This window comes from Musa acuminata, chromosome BXJ3-1, assembly GCF_036884655.1.
Source record: "Musa acuminata AAA Group cultivar baxijiao chromosome BXJ3-1, Cavendish_Baxijiao_AAA, whole genome shotgun sequence".
NCBI lineage: Eukaryota > Viridiplantae > Streptophyta > Magnoliopsida > Zingiberales > Musaceae > Musa > Musa acuminata.
In genome coordinates, this window is record NC_088349.1 from 2779607 (window position 1) to 2798413 (window position 18807).

General features: G+C 36.9%; 2 protein-coding genes across 5 annotated transcripts; one reads left to right on the forward strand and one right to left on the reverse strand.

Moving 5' to 3' along the window:
- Positions 1-641: 641 nt before the first annotated feature.
- Positions 642-7169, reverse strand: LOC103988350 (transcription factor GTE4). Of its 4 annotated transcripts, none has more exons than XR_671955.3 (6): positions 5243-7169; positions 5103-5148; positions 4892-5011; positions 4646-4722; positions 1203-1267; positions 642-924 (listed from the first exon to the last, which is right to left on the reverse strand). XR_671955.3 is itself a non-coding variant. In XM_009406894.3 (5 exons), exons 1-4 carry the CDS (start codon positions 6947-6949, stop codon positions 4661-4663), a joined length of 1935 nt encoding a protein of 644 aa, XP_009405169.2. In that variant the 5' UTR covers positions 6950-7169; the 3' UTR covers positions 642-1267; positions 4646-4660. The 4 variants fall into 4 exon arrangements, 2 of the variants coding, with proteins under 2 accessions (XP_009405169.2, XP_064993206.1); XR_671954.3 differs by having other exon boundaries at positions 642-1134; XM_009406894.3 differs by having other exon boundaries at positions 642-1267.
- A 3282-nt stretch (positions 7170-10451) lies between these two features.
- Positions 10452-18262, forward strand: LOC103988340 (vesicle transport v-SNARE 11). The gene is given in 6 exon segments (XM_065135071.1): positions 10452-10619; positions 11517-11634; positions 11701-11756; positions 11826-11859; positions 11862-12013; positions 17788-18262. Coding segments are annotated over 5 exon segments (489 nt in total). The 5' UTR covers positions 10452-10619; positions 11517-11540; the 3' UTR covers positions 17941-18262.
- Positions 18263-18807: the final 545 nt, after the last annotated feature.

Genomic DNA, 18807 nt, shown 5'->3' on the forward strand with positions numbered 1-18807 from the left:
CATTTTTTTTTTCTCTTTTATCTCCGAAGCAATGTTGGTAAAAATAGAGACATACGGACAAGCAAGGAATCGACCTCAGGTGTCTCCCGTGGCAGTAATACTAAAATACCACTAGACCAATAGGGTGATCTAATCCTGATGTATAAGCTATTAATATATCATCTTTAATCCACAGCTGAAACAAAGACTAATCCACACACGTTTGCAGCTGGCAAATTTAGTTCGACCCCTTACATTCCTCAAAAGGAGGATCGTCTTTTCCCATAAATTATTTACACTCAAGCAAATCGACAGCTGGAAATGACATCCATCCCCACCCAAATCCATTCCAATCCTCTTTTTTTTTTCCTATTAATGCCAATTTTTATCCCCTATTTAGTATTACCAAAAAATAAAAATAATAACACAACCATACAATCTAAAAATAAAAATAAACACGAAAAACAGCCTTTTCACCCCCGAATAAGCAATTAAAAGGAGGAAGTCATATTTTTCGTTACTTTTTCCTGTACGATGGGTTCGAAGACAATCTTACACGCAGCAATGCAGAGAGACATTTTTATCGTCTTGATGATGGCAATGCAGCTCAACATTCATAAAATCCACCTGATCAATAGATATAGCGAAAGGGGGGAGAAGAATCAAGGCAAAAACAAACGCAGGCAATTGTAATATAAATACCGCCATCAGATTGTGCAACAAGAACAAGAATTAGCAGAAGTCGAGAGGAGACAGTTTGCCTGGTCTCCTGGAAGCCTCACAGCAACAAAGTCAACATGGCAATCCAACTTCACCAGGGATGGAGGTACCAAATATTCCACCTTTCTCAATCTCAGACGACAAATGTACGCGACGACGGGCGACCGGATACTCGGACTACCAGATATCTTTCTGAGCCCTATGGCTAAACGAAATAAGAGGCTCCTGTGCATTAAGTTATTTTAAACTATTACACTGAAAAAGCATATTCTAAAAATATGCACAAGCTATGCTACAATTGAGAAAGATAAATGAGGGCCATTCAGAAACTCTATGGATCGCAAATCCTTCTGTACAATCATATTTGTAAAAGAAACTGCTAACAAGACCATCTCACAAAAAAATTGCCAAGTGAAGGTGGTCTGCATTCTCCATCTATTAAAGAAAGAAATAAGACCAGTTTCATGGGGGAAACAACGCTATGCACTTAGATAACATGTCACCTTTTTATGTGGGGAATCCATGTGAAACCTCGAAGAACAATGATTGTCCACAAAGCATCTGACATCTGTAAGGAGAAGAGCGGTCATAACTGTAGGAAAAGAGTACATGAAAATTACATCTATCTTATGTGTAGCATGCGGAAGACAGTATTAATAGTGTGTGGGCAAAACCTTGAAGTAGAGTTGGAATTTGTTTCTTCTTTCACAAATCATATTAGTTCAATTTTCTGTTTTTATAGCATAGCACCTTTGTTCACTAATCATGGTTCCTGTAATAAAAATGTACCAATACATATCCAAGATCAAATCAATACCAGACAACAGGGACTCCAGCAAGGCAACATCCACCACCCTACCACTCGTAAACCCCACCTCTTCCTTGACTGGGTTATGTATAGTATAACCCCATCTCACAAAAAAAAAAGATCTGTTTCTCCCTGCCCCACCCTGACGTGAAAAGGTCATGGAAATACACATACATATCACTTATTAAAGAACATTACTTATTTGAATAGACAGTGCTGATATTTTCACGTCAGGTTTGGCTCACGGGAAGGATACGCATAACGTCCCCACCCTGTGTTTCAGTGGGCTTTTGTAAATTATATCCCAAGTCCACAACATTTCCTACTAGCTCGATCAGGCCAGACCGGTCAGGTGCACCACATGTTTGGATTGAAATTGCCACACCTACCAGATGTTTCATATAAAATGCATGCCATAAAATTTAAGAATTGCCATACTATGAAATAGCCATTGGACAAAAATATGATAAAAACCACAAAGGCAAAACATAGTGCTGATATATTCATGTTCTAGTTGGGATGTCTGAGTCATTTATTAGCTAATTATTCTTGGTATTTCTTGAAGGTCAAGTGTGAGTGTGTGCACGCACACACACACACATATAGCAGCTCATGAATGTCTTGATGAAGGCTTCATGTTTTCTTCTTATATTCAGCAATAAATATGTTTAAAGTGACTTTTTTTTATCACAAGGCATAATAATATAGTAAAAATAAGTAAACTTGGAAAGCAAATAGGATTAGTTATCATAATGCGCATCCAGAAAAAAAAAATAGAATAACGTAAAAAAATCAACATGAACTTCAACATGCACTGGCATGGTCTTTATCAGAGTGCCCATCCAAAGAAGATATAGATTGACATCAAACAATCAATATAAAAAGTGATTTTAAGCATCACATTCGAAATTTTTCATTTTTCATGATAGTGTGCACTGAGTTAAACACAGTTGTATTTATCAAACATTTTCCCATCAACCTGGTCTGGGGAAAAATAATGCTATATAAGCAGAAAATCCAAATGAAAGCATGGAACAATCTTATTGGCTCTCGTGGAGGCCCAAGAGTTGAACCATAGGAATGCAATAAGGCTACCTAATTATTGCACCACATGTGGCATTCATCCACCTGTGAAATACAATAAGCCTCAGAAGCATCTGGCATCCTTGAGCTTATTCAACTCCCATTACATCCTCTTACAATCAATCATTAAGATATTTACCAACCACCAGAACCATGCACTAGTAGTTTGGTAATCCAGACCAACCTTTTAAAAAATGTTTGTTTGAAACAATTGTGGCCCCTTTAGAATGATGTCAAGAGGCACTCAAGCTCGCTTATGTGCACGGGTAAGGCGAGGCAATTGCTAAGCGCCTTGCCATGAACCCATGCAAGGCAATTGGTCCAGGTGGCACCTAAGTGGTTGCCTGAGGCCTGGCGCTAGCATCACATGCGCTCGCCTAGCCCAACCCAAGTGCTCACTAGCCAAGCATGCTATAATCAAGCTCAGATCGAGAAAATCAATACAATTGAGCCTAATCATAGTTGATGAATTGGTTCAATTAAACAAATACATCAAGTTAACAGCTCTCCAAATATCCCGCCCCCCTCCTCCTCCTCCTCCTCCTCTAAATTGTGAAAGAAAAAAACCCCTAGATTCTTTGTCGCCACTGTGACATCGTCACCTTTGACTTTTTTCCACTTTTCTCCGACCATCTAGTGATGCCACTATGATTTTCGCATACGACCACCCCTTCACCTTTTATAGCTCTTTTCAAATCATTGTCTCGCACCCACTGTCATTTTCGTCATGATTTTCACTTTCAACCACCTCCATTTTTACCTCCAATTACTATTCAACGACTGACGACCACTATCATCATCCTTGTTTCTACCATCGTGAATTTTGTTTGATTGGCTCCGTCGGTTCTTCTTCGACCACCTTCAGCCGCAATATCATTTATTACAGCCTCAACTTGCCATGCCCTATCCACACTTGTACTGTCCAATGAAAAAATTCATCCCAATATTGCATACGTAATTAAAATATATGTATTATTATATATTCTCAATTTTTATGTACATCACAGTGAGATGGACAAACCAGGATCAGTGTTGCAGATGATGATGGTATAATATTTCCTAAACCAAAAGGGGGATAGAGCTATTTTTTTGAGTGGTGAGCTGGGAACAATTTGAGTGAACCTGCCCCACCTCACTCTAATACTCTCCCTAGTTCTACATGCATAAGGCTTGTTTAAATGGCCAAGGTTGTACTTGAGAGGATCTTAGAAGTAAAACAACATAAGCAACAGACATGGGACACCACACAATAACAATAGAGGCCTTAAACCCTTTTACATTATTCCTGGAAACATACATGTTCCATAATCAATTATTGTTTTAGTTGTTTACTTTGGTTCATGATGATATATTATACTTTTATCACCAACTTCTAGATGTTCAATTATATGACAAATCAATTTCTCATGTGAAATTATATTATTCCAAAGCTCATAAATCTTGTAGTGTGCACACATTTATCATGATAAGTTATTACTATAAGCAGTCATATGGTTCTAATAATGTTATGATATTTTTCTTACATATGTACACTTAAAAGGTCAAGCCATATGTTCCAAAACTATTAGCTCTTTATTTGATAAAAACTATCCCAAGGGCCATCTTGTTAACAAAAACCAAAGGAATGATCGACTATCAAAAGCTGTTCAAAAGCATATAGTCCTTTCTCTTACATAATTTGAGTTATGTGTGTCCATTTTCGCACATTGTAAAATAATCATTAGATAGAAATATACCAAAGCAAGAATAAACCCTGTTTAACTAAAGATCAATCTGTATATCTAAATATAATTTGGCCCTCTTGTTGCCCCTTGCAAACCAAAGATTATATTAACTAAGAAGTGAAAACATAACAATCAATAAATGTCTCGACATTGACTCATGGCAAAAAGGTAGGATTCCAAGTGTGTATTTTTCTGAATTGAACACAGGTAAACTCAGAGCCATAGACAAGATGTATTTCAAGTTAATGTTACAAAAGATAGTGACAAGTGAACTGACAACGTATGGTACACTGGTTGAAGTACAAGCTATGAACAACCACCTAATTCATACCTAAGTGAAATCTGTTCAATTCCCAGGCGAATGTGCAGCATCCGATTCATATGATGAGGAGCTTTCAGTATCAGAATCTGCAAAAAGTCAATGTCAGTTTAAAGATGCATGTATATAAAATAATAAAACTTAGCAACTTCTGTTTACACAGACCCAGGGTGTGTGTGTGTGTATATATATATGATGAAATTAGTGCTCCATAATTGTCCTTACACAGATATATGATATGTTGCATAAGAATATTACCAGAATCAGAGGATCCAGAGTCACTGCTGGATCGACTGGAACCACTTGACCCACTCTCATCATTTCCATTATTTGCTACTGCTTCTGTCAAAGGAGCAGCAACCTTATTCTGATCCACCGCTGCTCAAAATTTATTAGCATAATGTAATTAGTACGAGATGAAAATATTAACCAAAAAGATCATTATAATTCATACTCAAAAGCCATATACCATTCTTGACTTGCTCGGGCACTTCAGCAACAACTGGATAAGGATCCTATCACAAATGAAACAAAACAACAGATAAATATGATAACACATCCAAGGAGAAATACAATACAAAAAAATAAAATAAATTCTTCATTTCTCACCTCTCCATTCAACCTTTCTCGGTTGTGGCGCTCTGCCTCAGCCCTAGCAAGCATCGCAAGCTCTGCCTTCCGTTTGTGCTTACTTAGAGTCTTCTTATAGTTAGTTACAAATCTATCAAGCTCCCAAAGTGTTTCTGCATCTACACAATCTATGTCCACCTCAATCTCGTCATCATGTAGGTTCAAAACAGAGTTCCTCTTCTTAATAATTTGTACAACAGTTTCCAGCTTCTCTGGTGGCAGGCTCTCCAAATGACGTCTCAATGTCTGCTTCTCCCGGAATGTCATGTCCCGCTTGTTTATGTCATTAGCCTTGGGTTTCTTCAGAGCTGTAGGCCGGCCAAAATGTTGGGTCTGGTTTTGTTCGGGCCTCATATCAATCTCCATGGGTTGCACCACAGGCCTCATATCGATCTCCATGGGTTGCACAGTGGAGCTCGACATCTCAAGAGTTCTCATATCCAAAGAGGGGGGGTTTCTCATACTGAACAAATGTAGCTGATGCAAATGCTCAGTGAACTCTGTCTCGATCAGTGACCATCTCTCCTCAAAGACGTTGAGGAGCTGCTCAGCCATAACGTGCACATCCTGCCCCTTGGGATTGTACAACATGGCGTTCTGGAATGTACGTCTAACATCTGCTGCAAATTCCAAGGGAGACTCGTAGAAATTACTGGCAACGCGGGATTGCACGGTGCCAAGGTCCATTGGGTGCTTTATGATGGAGAAGTAATCATAGAGACCGAGACCCTCGACGTCCACTGGCTTATTGAATACCCATCCAAAATTGTGCTTCATGAGCTTATCGAGCAGTGTCCGGCAGCTCCTGAAGGCATTCGCATAAATTTTCTTGTTGGCTGATGCCCTATAATCTGATTCCACGGTCGAGTGCTTCCTGCTTTTGCTGGACTTGGACTTCTTCTGAGATACTGAAGGAGGAAACTTCTCCTTCCCCAGAATGAAATCCGAGCTACGGAAGTACTGATTCGCCTTGGGCGTTCTCTTCTCCCTTTCTATCGTGGAAGTACCAAGGCTGTTCCTGGAACCGACACCAGGTGGCACCAAGATGTTGAGCTGGGGACGTAATGGGGCAGGGGTGGCAGAAATGGCCTCGGAAAACACCGATTCTCTCTTACTCGCCACCGGAGTGTTGACATGATTTACCGAGAGTTGAGAAGGAGCAGCACCGACGCCGCTGCCTCCGCCGCCAGCAGAGGGGATGGCGGAGAGCTGGTGCTCACGGGTCTCAAGCCTCTTGAGGAGGTCCCTCACCTGATCCAGCTGGGCGGTGAGCATCCGGCGTAGGTCACGGGCCTCCCCTTGCGACCGCTTGGCGTCCTCAACCGCAACGTGGCCGTTCTGCTGGTGGGGAGCAGAGCCCTTGGGGTCGGGCGTGGCCTCCGGCTCGTGGCGGTTCAGGCTCGAGGCCTCGTTGCCCGAAGAGGCCGAGCGTTGGAACTGGTGACGCTCCGGCGGAGAAGGGGGCGGCGGAGGCGGTTGCTGAAGGGAGGAGTCAACGTCGCCGGTGGTGGTAGTGGTGGCTAGGGTTTCCCGGGAGGAGGGCTGGGGGTTCTGGGCGTCGGCCGCAGGGGGGTTCTTACCGCGACGCCTGCGGCTGTATACCTTTAACTCCGGCGTCCGTCGGGTCTCACTGATGCCATCGCCGTCGTCGGCGGCGGCGGCAGCGGCAGCGGGGCCCGAAGCCATGCATGAAACGGACGCAGAGAGGGCGGCGGCTCGGGTTTGAGAGGGTAAACCCTGAATCGAATCAGGACGAGTAGGACGAAACGCGCGAAGCGAAGCGAGTGAGGAGTTTGGAGACGATGAAAACCCTAACCCTAACGACGCGATCTTGCTCCCCGTCGCTCGCTCTCTGCGGAACAATAACGGGATCGAGGAAGAGGATGCGGTGTTTGGGTCGGTTCAAAGGTTTCCTACCCATGTATCGGTACCCGTTTCATTGCCACGTCGCAATTGGATACGGCCGCGGACCCGATACCGAGCCCGCCCTCCTTCCAATCACACGTCAGGTAACTATGGTAATATCTTCCATCCGGACATGGTGGATTAGTGCCGCTCGTGGGATTCCCTGTCTATCCCGGATCAGGGAACCGAATACTGCACCAAAAATAGTGACGTCAGAATCCTTAATGAAGTCAAATATGTGCTGCCATTCAAGAAATGCCGTGTAGCCCGAATGACGATATGTAGGACATCACAGATTATGGGGGTCTCCACTTAAGTAAGGCGGCGAGCAAGTCGATGAGGGGGAAAGCAGGCGTTCTGGTTGGGTGGGACCCGAGGCACCGGTTTCCATGTGCATAACTTTGACCGATGGTTCCAACAGTGACGTGGCCTTAAATAACTCATATTTTTTATAATTTAAAAATTATATTTCAACAATTGACTATTTATGTATTATTTCGATAATTAGCTATGTATAAAAATTATATTAAGATGCTTATAATTATAAAAATAAGATATTTAATTTTTTTTTCTTATATTATTTATTTTATTTAAAAATTATAAAATTTATTATTAAGTATGTATTGATTGTGTCTCACTTCGATTTATTACTGAGCGTATTTCTGTGAATAGAATCAACGATATAAAAAAATAAAATTAAATATTTTTATTTTTATATATAGATTAAAATATTAAAATCAATTAATTATAATAAAAATTTTACTTTTTAAATTTTATACTCATCTATTTTATGCCAACATATCAATATCCTCTATAAAAGGAGATAATCAATTGATTCGGAAATCTAATTTTTTATTTATAGAAATATATCAATATAATTATGAGAACATTATATTATTTCTTTCACTCTTCAGCTGACATGATCATGTTGACCATTTTCAGCTATAATTTACAGATAAAAAATTCTACAAACATATGTCAACTTCGTGGAGGAGTTCTATGGTTTGTGAGGAGCATTCGAATGATGAACCAAATCTTATTTTGATATATTGTCTTTTGCACTACTTAGGTGACTACTACATACACATAAATGTAATGAATTTAAGAAGAAAATAAAAGAACAACATATATAATTTTTTTGTTGGATTTGTCAACTTAATAAGGAAAAATATATTAGTATGTTCTTTCCAAATTTGACCATAATTGATAGAGGATGTATGTTGGAATTGTTCTTGGCTAAAAAATATTCATATTGTATGTACCAAAATAAAATAACCATTTTAAATGTTATATATTCTATGATAAATATGAGTCTCACAACCCAACATGCCATGAAAAATTATCATAATATTTTAAGAAGTTTGGTCTAACATATTTTGATTTTACAATATTTCTCGCCATATTACCCAATATTATATGGTTTGAGCTTGTGTCAATATAGTCAAGGAAAAAAAATATATATACACATATAATATATCTAAAAGTTATATGCATAAAATACTCACAAGTAATTACGTGTATATATATACATACACAAATAATATACATAAAATACTCACAAGTAATTGTGTGTGTATATATAATATATATATATATATATGTATATCCAAATTTGGTCATAATTTATAAAGAAGGTTTTTGTCGTAAGAAATGATTTTATAAAAATTCTAAAAGAATAATATATGGGGTAATCTATCATTATTAATTTTTTTTAGGTAAAAACCTTTGATTTTTTACTAAAACGACTTAATCATATATGCTATTAAAAAATAATTATCATATTTAAAAAATAGTACTAATCATTTTAGAATCATTAGGATATGATTGTAAGATGTTTAATTTAATTTAATTTTATTTTAAATATTATGATAATTAATTATCAAAATTAAGTTTTTTTAAAATAACATCTGTGATAAAATCATTTAACTAAAAAAGATAATGATATTTTCATCAAAGTAGAAAAAAAAAATCTGATAAAAATAAATATTTGAATATTGAGATACCATCCAGTAAAACCAGAAGCTTCTTTCATATAATGCCCTAACACATTTATATTATTTTCATCAAAATAATCAATTTATCTTTTGTGAGGCTCATGACCCAACACTCATTAAAAATATATCATAAATGTTTCAGAAAATTTGGCACAAGACATTTTGGTTTTGTATGATCTATGCAATTGTGCCCAACATTATAAGACTGAATTTGAGCCAAAAATAGATGTTTTGTGTCAATCCCTATAAATGATGTCCAAATTGGTCAAACATGTAAGAAAGATCTTTGTTACAAGCTCTTTTGACATTGTTATTGGTAAAAAATTCTCAGACACAACGCTTTGGATTTTAAATCTTACTTGTTTTATGGCAAACATAGCCCAATCTAGCAATAATATATGGTTTGACCTAACTTATTTTAGTAAAAAAGGGTTGAACTTATGCCAAAATCATGTCCAAATTTGATCATAATCTAAAGAAAAAAGATTTTTGTCATAACAAAATGTCATGATCTAATCCACATAACAAAATGTCATGATCATAATTCACTGATCTAAAATGCATAAATCTAAATTAATAATTATATACTTGGTAAGACATTATAAATGTTGATAAGATCATACATTATAATACTTGATAATACATTATAATCGACGTAATTAACTTATGAAACTTAATTTCGTTGAGCCTAAATCATAATTGATCTAAAATGCATAAACCTAAATCAACAATTATATACTTGATAATACATTATAAATGATGACAAGATTATATACTATAATACTTGACAATACATTATAATTATAATCGACACAATTAACTCATTAAACTTAATTTCATTGAGCATAAATAGCCATTTATTTCCATAAATAGCTAATTTACATGGTTGCTTTGCATATGATCACGACATGGTGGTGGAGATAAAACTTCAACCCAAAATGCTTAACGGAGAAGTAAAAGAAATACTTGGTGATGAAAACATATTATATATGACGTGTGAGTTATGATCTGTGTCCTTACTACTTCACCAATCAGATCAGTCTGGTATTCCATTTGTTACGATCGGGTGGCCCACATTGCTTATCAATAGAAAACTGCAGTTATCTGTTTGATATCTTGTCTTGCACAGGTGATCGATAATTACTAAAATTAAAGAGCCGAAGCGACGGGAGATCCGTGTCTTGGGTGTCACACGAATCAGCTAATATGGTATTCCATTTATAACATCATCATCAGGCAAATAACTCCATCAAATAGAAAGGAACATTTCCATGTTTGGTGTCCTGATAATAACAGATCTAAAATTAAAGAGGGCGGAGCCAATAAAAGTGGAATGCCCGATGCCGTTTTCCTCGCGGCAGGTTCTTCTCCTCGTGTGCACCTCTCTCCGCTCCGAGTTCAGTCGCCCTCGCGCCCCTCCTTCTTAATTGCAAGATCTGGTGACGATTGATTTCCCTGTTATGTTTCTCCTCGCGATTAGTTTCTTCGTTTTTCTATTCTCGTTGATCTTGTTTTCTTCGATTTCTTTTTTCTGTGGGTTTTCATCTCACGATGATCCGATCTCGAAATCTGTTGTTTTCGAATTTAATTTCGATTCCTTCGCACAGTTGGGTTTTGCTTGGCGATTTACGCCCATGGATTGAGGATTCTAGGGTTAGGGTGTTGGATGTGGGGACCGGGGAATTAACCAGTTCTCTGATTATTAGATGCATCGAGATTAGTCGATCGCTGGATTTATGTGGTGAATCTAGTTTCGACTTTATTTCAGAGTTTGGAATCTAATGCGATCACAATGAGCGAGGTATTCGATGGTTTCGAGCTCCAGTACATGTGAAAGGCCATAGCTCTCGGTGTTTAAGTAGAACTGCGAACGAGGAGGAGACAATGGTGAAGAGAAGTAGGAGGATATTTATAATGGGTTAATTAGAAGTCGGGTTGGACTGTCACGAGACTCGGCTTTAACTCATACGGTTTGTCGAAGAGAACGGGCCGACGATTTCGGTTGAGCCCAACCGATAGTTGCGTACAACATGTGAAAGCCATCTGTACTTTTTGTGCTTACTGATTTCCCCTTCTTGTTGATCTCGTTTTCTTCGATTTCCTTTTCGTGTGGGTTTCATCTCACGACGATCCGATCTCAAAATCTGTTGTTTTCGAATTTAATTTCGATTCCTTTGCCCTTTTCTTCGCACAATTGGGTTTTGCTTGCGATTTACGCCCCTGGATCGAGGATTCTAGGGTTAGGGTGTTGGATGTGGGGACCGGGGAATTAACCAGTTCTCTGATTATTAGATGCATCGAGATTAGTCGATCGCTGGATTTATGTGCTGAATCTAGTTTCGACTTTATTTCAGAGTTTGGAATCTAATGCGATCACAATGAGCGAGGTATTTGATGGTTACGAGCGCCAGTACAGTGAGATCTCCGCATCTCTCTCACGGAAATGTACATCAGCTGCACTTCTCGATGGAGGTACCTCTTTCTCTCTCTCTCTCTCTCCTTCTCGTGAACTTATTAAACATGTAATTTGCTCGACAGAGAAAAAGAAGCAGAAGGTATCTGATAAATCTGGCCTGGAAGATGCGGAGAATCTAGTAATACGCTCGATTGTATCTCATTGGTTGATTAATAGGACCTGCAACTTTATAAGATTGCTTTTCTAGATTCGAAAAATGAATCTCGAAGCCAGAAGCTTGGAGCTGAGCTAAAGGCCAGATTGCTGGCAAAGTTGAGGGAATACAAGTCGGACATTCACAACTTGAAGAGTGAATTTAAAAGAATTACCATCCCTAATCCCAGCCAAGCTGCAAGAGAAGAGCTGCTGAAGCCAGGGATGGCTGATACATTGGCGGTATGACAGGTTTTAGTTTATTGTCTTTTCACTGTATATTATAGTGCTTAATCATTGCATTTCTAGCCTTTTATTATAATCTGGTCACCATGTAGTTAAAGGTTAGTTTGATAATTATGGGATTTAGGGGCAACATAACCGATAAATGTTAGGCTTTGCTGATGTGAAATAACAGTTCGTATGGAAAGTTGTTTTCTTTGTTTCCATCACATTATTCTTGGATTGTCTTTCTTCTTTTTTGTTGTTCACCATTCTTATGGAATTTGGATATCCAATTGCTATGCAACACTAAGATGGAGAGGAAAAAAGTTCTGAGAACCTTTTTCCTTCTGTGAATGGGTTTTACCTTTTAGTTTGGAAGTATAGTATAAACTCAATAATACTGAAATATGTACTAAGGTTCATGAGACTACAATCATACGAATTAGATATATACAATCATATTTCAACTAGTTATATATAAATGTGGTAAAATTTCTTTCTCCATACAATAGGAAACATCAAATGATCTACGGATATAATTGTATGATCTCAAAAAGTTCCTGAGACTATGTTTTATTTAAAACATTTGACTATAGAGTCATTGCAAATTCAAGATTCATATTAGTTCTGTACAAACCATCATACAAAATTTCATAATCAATTTTTATTAAATCATAAATATATTGAGTTTGTCATCACCAAAGAAGGTTAATATCCTAATAATTCTAGATAAAAAATAAATTTATAGAATAATAGGAAAATAGTATGTATCCTTAAGATTTATTAGATGGATCATTTTTAAATGTAAGCTAAAACTATTATTTAAAATGATTCCCTATGGCGATGAATCTTTTATGCTCCTTTGGCTTTTTTGAATTAAAATAAAATCCTATCCATTATTGGTAACATGAGTTTGAAATATTAAGTATAATTCACTAAATATTAGAAGAGACTTTTATATTATTTGATCAAAAGTATACAAAGGTTACTAACCTTTCTCTTTCGAAGTAAACCTTATTAGTCCTTCTTCACACTTTATTGTAAAAGTTTTTCTTTTATGAGTTTGTATAGTCTTTATAATAATATAAGAATATAATGGAACCATTCCGTCTTTAATATTAATTCGTCCTAAATATAGTTAGCTTATTTAAGTTTCACTTATCATTTATTTATGTTATAATAAAATTTAAATGAGTTGAACTAAAAGAAAAGAGAAACTAAAAATGAATTATACGAGAAGAGCTACGATGTTTATTTTTTAGCATTGTAGCTTTGTTAGTCATAACGAGGATGTCATAGAATTTCTCGAATCCCATAATATTGAGCTATAGCCAATTTTTTTATTAAGATGTTAACCAATGATTTATTAACAAATTTCAATTTGTAAGTTATATATTATAATGAAATCTAAATATTATTAGTAATTATCATAAAGTTAAGCCTAAATAGACCTTTCCTAATTATTTATTTCAATTATTTATTTTATAAAAATTTCAACAATTAAATTTGTTATCCTTCCAACAAGTTCGGATAAGGTCTAACATACTTATTGTAAATTAGATATGTTCAAACCATTTATAATAATTTAATATTAAAAAATATAGAAACACTAAAAGTGTAACAATATAATGGAAAATATAATCATAACAATAAAAATAATATAATATTAATATTTTAAGTTTTTTAATAAATATTGAATTATTGATATCATCTTTATTTTACTGGATGAAATAATCAACCTTATGGAATGGTATTGTTACATTTGGATATTATCCTACCTTATCATACAATTATTCAAATTAGATATTTCTTGTGATTATCTAAATCTATGTGTTATTTTTAATATTATTTTTTAATACTATATATGTTTAATTCTATAATATAATTTTATAAAATTATTAGTTCAGATCACTTTGTAACTATAAGACTAATCCGAGAATATAAAATATATTTTAAATATCATATAAATGGTAAAATATTTATTATAATTTATGTCCCATAAAAATATAATCCTATGCTACTTTGGTAACTATAAATCAAATAAAATTTAAGAAAATAAATTACAAATAATATTCACTAAAATTTTTAATATAATGATTATGGTAAAAACATAAATCATACCTTTATATAAAAAATAAATATTATTTTATTTTTTTAATATGCATGTGAATAATTACATAAATATCCAAAAATAATAATTGAAATTTAAGTACCATAAGAAAATAAAAAATTACCATTATTTTATATGGGAAAACTAAAAAAAATTGTAATTCATAGTTTTTTTAATTCCATAAAAAGTCTTTAAATTGGTCCAATCAATTCTATTTAATTAGACAAGCCCAGAATTGAACTACTCAAAATGGGCTCATAAATTTGGGCCAAACTTCGTTCCAATTAGGTTAGTTAAAATAAAAGTTGATCATGATTAAAATTAATTAAAAACTTAAATTCTTACTAAATTAAATTTAAATCAAGCTGTGGTCAAAATCTAACCAAATTATAGTCAAAATCTAGGTTTGATCAAAAGTTAGGATTGACTGTGATCAAAATTGCTCAAACTTGAATTTTAACCATGTCAAAATTAGATATGATTGTTTAAAAATAGGAGTTGACCATATCAAAATCTGATCAACATCAAATTAAGAAAAGTTTTTCTAGTCAAAATTAAATTTTGGATAGTGACCTGGTCAAAATCACTTTAAGCAATCAAAATCCAAATCAGGGTCAAGATCGAGATCAAAATTAGATTTTGACCAAAGTCAAAATTAAATATTGTCAAAATCAATATTTTGACCAAACTAGGTCATCCTTCTTTTGGAAGAAAGAGGAGCAGTACAATATTTTGGAAGAGGAGCGTGTTGAAATTCTTGTAGAAGCAATGAGAATTGTTCATCTTTCTTTGTTCTCCAAGAATCTTAATGATGAGAGACTCATGGATCTGAAATCTCCTTGTTATGATCCGTAATCTCTCGATGTGATTAAAAATAATCTTATCAGTGAGATTAGTAGACTAATTGAGAAAGTAAGAGTGATCAAAGAGGAAAAGATGTAATTTTTTGACTCTTACATATCCAGAAGAAGAACTAAGAAATCGTCTATTGATTTTAGAGTTTGATTTGAACATCATAACTAGCTTATTTGAAGAACTGGATCTTCAAGCAGAAGTTGTAAAGATTAAATTGATGGAGAGGGAAACACGACTATCAGAAGCAAATCAGAAGGTCAAAATCCACCTAAGAAAAAATATGTTACTAAATGAAGTCCTTGAGACTCTTCAGCGGGATAATGTTTAGACTAAGCTCATGAATGAAGAGATGGAGAAGAAAATTTTAACTTTGATAGGTGTTAACACGATCGTCAATTGGTGAGTTGGTTCGGTCGATTTTCTGATGAAAGCGCTCCTTTCTAGTCACTCTTCCTAGTTGATGTGGAGAGCTGGTACTACGGGCAAGACGAAGAAAACTGTAGGGAGAGACAACACGCTAGGAGTGGCTCAATCTTCAGGCGGCGAAGCTTGGTTTGGGAGTTGGGCGATCTCTTCTGTCGGGTAGCTTCCTGGTCGTGCCTCCGGGCTAAGTCGATGACCTTGCACAACAGGCTTTGCGCCGGGAGTGTCTCGGCTCGACCCCTCCGATGCTTAAGTCAGAAAAATTGGGAGGGAGGAAGACAAGGGTATCAACAATGAATTAAGAGAGTAAAGAGTCTCTTCTACATATTTGCCCTAGGTGGAGCGGATGGGCTTTCATCAATGCTCCCCTTACCCGGCGTGGTGGAAACATTTAATATAGGCGACATGTCGGTGCATGCTTCCAGGGGCAACTTTTGGGGACTATCGTGATTGTGTCTTCGATCGGGTTTTCTTGCTTCTTCGGGTCAAGCAGGGCGTGTACCTCTCGTTGTTTGTTCGGCTAGTGAAGCGGGGCCATGCCGTAGACCATTAATGCGGAGCTAGGTTTATTTTCCCGACTGCAGGATCGATGAGGAGGAATTCCTGTGGGCTCACTTCGGGAAGTTGGGGCAAGTGACGTGACATCCCGTTGGTGGTCGTAGGGAGTAGGTGGCTCCGAGCCTTCGTCTAGGTGCTGCTTACGTGTTCATCCCTATCAATAGGCATGATGAGATTAGAGGTCTTCAAAAAGAAAATATGATCAAATGCATAAAAGAGTTGAAGATCGTGTATTGTATGCAGGGAGGAGCATCTCATCTTATTAGAACTTCAAAAAGAAACAAGTGAGATTATGCAGTGTGAAGAGCAGATTGCAACAATGTTGACCGACTTCCAGAGTTTGTTAGACAATGCAGCATTGCAGGATGACAAGTTTCAAGTACTGAGAGTAGTAGAAGGCGAGGTTAGTGCAGTAGTTGCTGAACTATATTTATTTATGCAAGGAACATCTAATTGCTCAGAATTTATTCAAGGTTTTTATAAAATCCCTAGGCCTTATTTGTCTGCACCAACACTCTCCATTACACTACACCGAAGCTGTCGCTTCCCTCCTGTACTTGGGAGTGAACATTCCCTCGGTTCAACTTTAGCTGCCTAGCCTCCTTCTTGTAGAACCGTTCGGCATATCACACAGCGTCGATGTCTTCCTCACGAAGTGGTTGCAAAGGAGCAACAAGAAGAGCATGAATAAGAGGAAAATTAACGTCTTTAAGAAAGTGGATGTGGGAGATGGCCATAGCTCTCGGTGTTTAAGTAGAACTGCGAACGAGGAGGAGACAATGGTGAAGAAAAGTCGGAGTGTATTTATAATGGGTTAATTAGAAGTTCGGTTGGACTGTCACGAGACTCGGCATTAGCTCATACGTTTTGTTGAAGAGAACGGGCCAACGATTTCGGTTGAGCCCAACCGCGAGTCAACTTTTGAAAGCCATCTCTACTTTTTGTGCTTACTGATTTCCCCTTCTTGTTGATCTCATTTTCTTCGATTTCTTTTTCGTGTGGGTTTCCGAATTTAATTTCGATTCCTTTGCTCTTTTCTTCGCACAATTGGGTTTTGCTTGGCGATTTACGCCCCTGGATTGAGGATTCTAGGGTTAGGTTGTTGGATGTGGGGACCGGGGAATTAACCACTTCTCTGATTATTAGATGCATCGAGATTAAACCATTTACAAATGCTAAAGTAGGGACTAAGGACTGAATTCGTTACCTCATATAAAACATCAAGAACCAGTAAGCATTCATCCAAAAAGGTAAACTCCTTCCATCAGTTATATAGATCAGTCACTGAGTTTTTAAATCTTTGAGTTGGAAGATTAGTAGTGGCGAGGTATCTGACATTCACCATGGTACTTCGCCACTTAAAAATGTTGTAGCAAGTAGGTGATGATAAAAGAAAGATGCTACAGTTTGGATCGTAGTGCAGTCTGCTTTCTGGCAAAAGATCCAACGGAACCAGTATCTTAGGGGATTAAGTCACCATTTAATTTGTTCTTTTGAATTTTTTTTATTCTTTTTCCTTTAATTGTTTATTTTTAGCTACATGGAACTAGGACAACACGATGCTTGGCCCGAACTAGTTTGGTTGGTCTAGAGTTGGAAAAACCCCAATCAGCCGGTGTTCATTATGGTTGGGGACTCTCAATATGTAGGGTTTTGTCCCAAACCAACCCATTCAAGCTGCACTTTAGTTGTGTGCACCCCCGAATAGATGACATCAGCAGGGCTTGGGAGTGGTGGCGATTGCTATTAGAGTATGTTGTGCATGAAAAATGCTGCATATAACTTGTTCTTTATTTCCCTTGCACTGCACAAATCCTGATGATTTTTAGTTTGGTGTGGATCGTAGTTACATGGAGGTGATGACAACATTAGTAAGAGCAAACGGATCCTGATAGCCATGTCGAGGAGGATGGACAGGAACAAGTGGATAATCGGTGGGATTATCGTAGCTCTGGTTCTGGCAACTTTTTTGATCCTGTATTTTAAGCTCGCCCATTGAAGTGTATCGCATGGACCTGCTCAACTTGTGGTCAACGTCTTTGTGAAATAATGAAGTTTACCGGATCTCTCTTATTCTGCAATATAATTAATTCCATTACTCCTACCATTTCATTTACCTTGCTGCCTGCTGCATCCAATCGGCAATGTTCAAGCACTTTGTACTATGCATCATTGAGCAAGGAGAGCTGTATATGGACGAGGGTAAACACTGTTTTTGATCGAGTAATTTGTATTATTGCACTGGCCATGTATTATAATACACAGTAATGTCTGTCTTTGATTTTTTTATTATTTTATTGTGATACTCAAGCATATGCATGATCTGATTCAAGCAAACAGGTTTTGGGTCAACCTATATGTTCTTGTTAGATCAAAAGAATCTATACTTTTAAGTATAGATCAAAATATTCTTCTTGTTGCAAAAACCTTTCTGGTTTCCAAACGGCTCCCCACCGCCCCCCCGGTATGTGGCAATTTTAGGCGCTTGAGGTCTTAAATGTTGTGATCATTATCTTCTTCCTTAAGTGTTGATGCAATTATGTTTTTTGGTGGTGGTATAATCTCATCTTGTTAATGCTCATAATCCTACAACAGTAAAAATGTTGGTTTTCTAAATATATTAATTATTTCCGGACCCCATATTAATGGAAAGTCGAAAACCAAATTAAAATCTATCCAGCTAATATTATTTTGTTATGATTTGGATATTATTTTTGGACGGTCTTGGTCTTAACCTGAGCTTAGTATAAATAGCAACACGATTTAACTATCGCGGCGGATGCGGACGGAGGTGAACTCAGTCACGGCCATGTGGAGCTCCTCGACGTAGAGCGGGGGGAACGGCCACCGAGAGAGTGGTGGCGCT

Bases quoted from the DNA above. Each gene is read 5' to 3' on its own strand.
- LOC103988350 (XM_009406894.3), bottom strand. From the start codon at position 6,949: ATGGCTTCGGGCCCCGCTGCCGCTGCCGCCGCCGCCGACGACGGCGAT. The intron at 5,149-5,242 runs GTGAGAAATGAA...CATTTGTGATAG, and splicing joins GAGAAAGGTTGAATGGAGAG to GATCCTTATCCAGTTGTTGC. The intron at 5,012-5,102 runs GTATATGGCTTT...AATTTTGAGCAG, and splicing joins GCCCGAGCAAGTCAAGAATG to CGGTGGATCAGAATAAGGTT.